We start from the raw sequence: 6,275 nt of genomic DNA on the forward strand, positions 1-6,275 counted from the left end.
GAATCCAGGCCAGCATGTGGTTGAGTTGGAGCCCCAGTAGGCTGGCCTAGTTTCCCTTTGCCTAGTTCTTATCTCGCTGCCTATGAATGTTGCTAGACTGTGCTTCAAGGATACCTGAATTTCTCACAAGCCTAAAATCTGATCATTGTTTATTCTGAAACTTAAGATTGGGCTTGGCATCATGGCTCACGCCTATAATCCCAGGACTCTGAGGCCGGAGTGGAAAGGCTGTCTGAGCCCGGAAGCAAAGACCAGCCTGGGCAACATTGCAAGATCTCACCTCTAAAAAAAAAAAAAAAAAAGAAAGAAAAAAGGGAAAAAGAAACATTAAAAGAAAAAGAAAATTAAAGATCAAATGATTGTTAAACATAAGCTGATTTCCATCCACACTCTTCCCCATCTTCCTAGACATATCTCACCTCAACTCTACACAAATCCAGCTAACACCAGCCCCTAGTGTTCAAGACCTCTGCTCAAAAACCACCTGTAAAAATGATGGTGTCTGCACTGTTCGAGACGGCAAAGCTGAGTGCAGGTAAGGATGATTTGGAAGAGATCTCTCCATTCTTTGGTTAGAAATTTTATTTCCATAATGTAGGATTAATTACTTGATAGTTCTTATGAATGAAATCAGTTGATTCTCATCTCACAGCCATTCATAGAATTTTTTTTTTTAATTCTCCTTTTGGGGCTTTGGATAACCTCAAGAACTATCTTTGTGATAGCCAACACAATTTTTTTATGAAAAAAATAGAACGCTATATTCTAATTGTCTGAAAAGTCCTCATAACAGTCCAGTCATTTTAAGTGTAGCTGCCTCCATTTTCTCGATGAAGATACTGACGTTCTGAGGAGCCCTTGGCCAAGATGTGAATCTGGAGGGTGGCAGGCATGGGACACTGAGAACTAAACTTTCTCTGTCTATCTGTGCTATCAGCCTTTCCTAACTTGGAGATACTGTTTTAGTATCAGATCAGGAGGAATTCCATTTTTTCTTTCCATTGCTTATACCTGTGCTCTAGGTGCTAATCTCTCTCCAGTCCAGAGTGGGTAAAATAGTTTCACATAGCAATGACCTATTGGTGATCAAATAGACTAAAGGTGATCCACATCTTTAACTGTGGAGATTTCTGGAGTTAGATATCAACTCATAACTCTGAGTCATGCTCTCAACGTGCAGGTGCCAGTCAGGGGAAGACTGGTGGTACATGGGAGAAAGGTGTGAAAAGAGAGGCTCCACCCGAGACACCATAGTCATTGCTGTTTCATCTACTGTTGCTGTGTTCGCCTTGATGCTGATCATCACTCTTGTCAGTGTCTATTGCACCAGGAAGAAATATCGTGAAAGGATGAGCTCAAATCGACCAAATTTGACTCCACAAAATGTAAGTTGAGGCTGATGTTTGATTATTCACAACCTATTGGTGAAATCTTATGGAGAGGAACTAGGACATTTTTTATATACTTTGGTTCTCGCCTTCTTCTCTCTGTTTCCTATGCTGGGACAACTGATTTCAGATTATAAAAGTTCCTATTACTTTCACTGTAAATCAACGATTCTTAAACTGGGATTTATGGAGGTTCATTATCCTCCTGGAATTGTATCCAACATTGTGTACAGTTGTGTGTGTGGGTTTTTTTCCTGGAGTGTGGGGTGGTCTGTGACCTGAAAGCCACAACTGATTTTGCCTGAAAGTTCAAACCTTCCTGGTAAAGGGGAGAGGTGGCCTGCAAGTGTTTTTGTTCTAAAGGTCTTGTAGTGGTGCTGAGCTGAGGCCATAGGAAGGGGATGCAGGCATGTTTGGGGAAGTTTTTTCATTAAAGAAGGTTCCAGTTCATTCTGGCTTCATGTGGAATAACTAATTCTAAGGCAAGTTTTCAAGTAAAGGATTTAAAGTCTTGCCTCAAAAAATCTCTAGAATGCTAATAGACTCCTGAAATGACCCTGTTTCCAGTGGGTCCCTTGGGAAGCTGACTCTGAGATGGATATTTGTGCGCAGGAGGTTTATTGGGGAGGGCTCCTGGAACACGTATAATAGGCTGAGGGAGCTGGCCTGGGCAGAGGGTGAGGTTGGACTGTGATGTGGTTGCAGCTGAGGCCTCAGCCCATCCTTCAGGGAGCTCTGGAGTGGAGATGACTCCCTCTTAGGCATGTCCTGAATCGAGGGAGGGGGCCAGGCCTTTGTACTCCCATCACTGGAATGGGGCTGCCCTCAAAAAGGGGGCATAAAATTGGGCAAGGCAACGGCCTTTGGGGGAGGGCATTTCTTGCATAACAGCCTTCGTTCAAAGGGCAGGACAAAGCAGCAGTTCCCTAGCATCCACTACATACTCCAGCAGTAGAGTACAGAGTTTTACATGCAGATTCATATTCCTCGCAAAGAAGCACAGAGAAAGTGGCATAAAATCTGAGCATTACTTAAAAGTGAAGCCCCAAAATTCTTCCATTTCTATTTCATTCCAATTGGAGTCTCTGAAAATTGCTACTGAAGCCAGTCAGAAAAAATGCCCAATTAGAATATCTCCAAAAATAAAAATACTGCAATTGGCTAAAGCAACAGTACATTTTCTTAAGAAAAACGATTATTCAAGACATACTATATTTAAAGCTACGAGTTTTTAAAGGGGACAGCCTGGTATCAAGATATTATTATTTTTTGGCCAAGTCAGTCAAAACATGAACAATGATAATGAACTGAAAGCTAATCGTTGTATTATCGTAGGCTGTTGTCCTATTTCCTCAACATCAGGAAGATGTTTAATGCTAATAATAAGGCAATAGATCAATTACCTCACAAAATTATTAGAAAAAGTATTTAAAATATAAATAGGTTGTTTTGTTTTAAGACAACTTTCAGCTTATTTTATGACTCAAAATAAAAGGGAAAGATCAGTGAATACTTGGCCTGGTAGGTCAACCTGATGGCAGCTGTGCCTGCAAGTTCGGTCTCCTGGGCCATTGGGATGAGCCAGGAGTTGGTGCATGGAAGGTGGAAGAGTGGCAGGGCAGGAGGGGACAAGTTAACTGGGTGGATGGGATTGCCAGGATATTTCCCTGACAATGAATGGGTAGTGTAACAGCTGTTATAAGCAAGTATAAACTTGCTTAGCAAGTAAAAACTGGAAGGAGTTAAAGAAAAATGACAAAACCAAAGAGAAGAGAAAGAAGGAAGCTAGGAAGCTAAGTCAATAAAGCAGGGAAACCATGACAGTATCAGGGACATGGTAAGGACAGTAAGTGGAAACACACATGCACACACACACACACACACACACACACACTCCATAATATTACAAGAGCTGTTTTGTTTCTGGGTCATTTAAACACATTCCTAAGGACAAGGCAGTTGACTTACATTATCTTAGGCTAGGCATTTCTACAGTTAATTCACTGGTAACAGATCTCCCAGATGTCGTTTAGATCTTAAATCAGAATGACCTTTTTTTCTGAGGCGAATGTATGTGTTCACCCTAATGTTTTAGCATCTGAATAATGTGGGCCTGAAAAGCCAGGGCTCTAAATGGAGACCAGGAGCAGGAGCCATTGCCAGCTAGGAGGGAGGCCAGGAGACTGCTGATGGGGACTTCATTTAAAGACCAGATCGTTTTATTATGATTCATTTAAATAGCAGTTTTTAAATTTAGAAATTAAATCATCAATTGTTCTTTCCCCTTTTAGCAACATGCTTTTTGAAGATTAACTCGACAATATGGCCAGCAAATGAAATTAAAAAGGATTCTTCATCATGGATTTCGCCTAAGTGATATTACAGCCACCTCATTCTTCTAAAAGTGGATATTTTTCTGTAAATTAGCTGGAAATACTATAAATCACTATTTTGGTCAAAGTCAAATTGGTGAAATGCTGTTTGTGTTTCCTTCTTTTAAATGAGAGAAAAGCAATTCAGGCTCTTCTGGAAGTATAATATTGTCTAGAAAAAAGGGAGAGCAACAGTTAGAGATAACTTTTCAAATTACTGATCCTTCCATATGGGGGCCAAGTGTGGTGTCCTCACAAGTGATTCCTTAGAAACCCGCTAGAAACACCCAATGGGAATGATCATCCATGCGGAATCACAGCAGTTTCAGTGCCATCCTTTCCCAGCATTGGGAAGGGTAATGAGACAGCTCCCCACTCTCTGTCAATATACATTCTTCTCCAAAACTGGCTACTCTCTTGTTTTCTTATATAATCCCTTTGGTACATGAGCTTGGTTTAGAATTTGTTTGAGCATACGACTGTAATCAGCAAGAAAACCTTTCACTCTTTGAGTGGCAAGTCTCAAAGTTTTGGATCTCAGGAATCTTTACACTTTAAAAATTACTGAGGATCTCAAATAGGTTACTGAGGATCTCAAATAGATTACGGAGGATCTATTTTGCTTATGAGCAGTTCATTGATTTAAATAAGTGTTTATTAGAAATTCAAACCAGGAAAAACTTAAAGTATGTATTTATTAATCACAAAAAATAAGCCCCTTATATGCTAACATAAATATGAAAAGTCGCTATATTTTTCAAAACAGGAGAATATTTAGCAAAGAGAGGGGCATTGGTTTACATTTTTTGGGAAAATCTCTAATGCCTAGCTCAATAGAAGACAGCTGAGTTTTCACAGATGCTTCTGCATTTATTCTGTTGTGATATATTAATTTGTTTGAAGGATGTGAAGAAAATCTAACCTCACACAAATATGTACTTGGAAAAAGGAGGCATATTTGAATAGCTTTCTCAGGTAAATATGAATATTCTTTTGAAATAATTTTGTTAAAAGTTGACAATGGTAACTTCTTAAACGTTAGTTGCAATCAAAATCCGAAACCATATCAATGAACTTTTGTATTCCGTCCTGTAAAATCCATTAGTCTATCTTGTATTTTGAGTCTTTCAGCTATGTCTCATATTGCAATACTGTGCATTGATCATTTAGAAAATATTGGTTCACTGAGTTCTGCAGCTTTTACAACATTTGACACATTTCATTGTGCAGTATGAAAACAACATTAGTTAATTGCACTACTGATCTCATTTTAAAGTCTTTCATGCCTGTAACCCCAGCATTTTTGGGAGGCCGAGGCAGGTGGATCACTTGGGTCCAGGAGTTCGAGACCAGCCTGGACAACATAGGGAGACTCTATCACTACATATAAAAAAAATTATCTGGGTATGTTGGCACATGCTTGTGGTCCCAGCTACTTGGGAGGCTGAGGTGTGAGGATTGCTTGGGCCCAGGAGGTCAAGGCTGCAGTGAGCTGTGATTGCACCACTGCACTCCAGCCGGGGGACAGAGCAAGACTCTGTGTTGAAATAAATAAGTAAATAAATGACTAACCACTCCCCAAATTAAAAAAAATATATATATTTTTAAAGTCTTTAAGTCTTGGGAAATTGTTATGCTCTTGGTGGCAGAAACAAATTTTCCAAAATTTTAACTTTTGTTTGAAAGATTAAATTTTATCGTTGGCAACAAATCCCGTCTTTCTTGTAGCATCAGGCTCACTTTACTCAATTTTTTAAATTCATATTTTATTTTGATATAATTGTAGTCACATACAGTAATATGAAATAATTCAGAGAGATCTGTCTGCCCTTCACTCGGTTTCCCCTAATGGCAACATCTTGCAGAACTATATATACTACAATAGCATAATCAGGATATTGACATTGATACAGTCAAGACACAGAACATTTCCACCACCACAGGAATCCCTAAAGTTGCCTTTATAGAGCCACATCCATTTCCCTTTTCTCCCACCTCCTGTTTATTCTCTGGCAACCATTAATATGTTCTCTATATCATTTTGTTTTTTTTAAAACGTTCTATTAATAGAACAATTCAGTGTGGCACATTTTGGAATTTGCTTCCCCCTGCCCTCTCAACTTAATTCTTTGCAGATTCATCCAGGTTATCATGCCCATGAGAAGTTTGTTGCTTTTTATTGGTGTTATCCATGATATGGATGGACTAAAGTTTGTTGAATAATTCATTGTTGAAGGACATCTGGGTTGTTACCAGTTTTTTGACTATTACAAATAAAGCTGTTATAAATGTTTGTGTACAAGCTTTTGAGTCTTCATTTCTCTGGGATATTGCATGTTTAGTTTTTAAAGAAACTACCAAAATGATTTGCAGAGCACTATACCATTTTGCCTTCCCACCAGCAATGGATGCATGATCCAGTTTCTCTGCATTTTCTCCAGTTCTTTGTGTTGTCATGATTTTTTAAAAATACAGTTTATTTTTTAGAGCAGTTTTAGATTCACAATGAAACTGA

General features: G+C 38.9%; 1 protein-coding gene across 1 annotated transcript in view; it reads left to right on the forward strand.

Annotated features, from left to right (window-relative positions):
- Positions 1-6,052, forward strand: part of MEP1B (meprin A subunit beta) — a 32,586-nt gene extending 26,534 nt beyond the window's left edge. The window contains exons 13-15 of the mRNA XM_019014063.4: positions 409-535; positions 1,181-1,385; positions 3,680-6,052. Of these exons, the coding sequence (XP_018869608.1) occupies positions 409-535; positions 1,181-1,385; positions 3,680-3,694 (347 nt within the window). The 3' untranslated portion in view covers positions 3,695-6,052. The remainder of the gene's footprint in view (positions 1-408; positions 536-1,180; positions 1,386-3,679) is intronic.
- Positions 6,053-6,275: the final 223 nt, after the last annotated feature.

The sequence above is a fragment of the Gorilla gorilla genome, chromosome 17, assembly GCF_029281585.2.
Source record: "Gorilla gorilla gorilla isolate KB3781 chromosome 17, NHGRI_mGorGor1-v2.1_pri, whole genome shotgun sequence".
In the NCBI taxonomy this organism is placed as follows: Eukaryota; Metazoa; Chordata; class Mammalia; order Primates; family Hominidae; genus Gorilla; species Gorilla gorilla.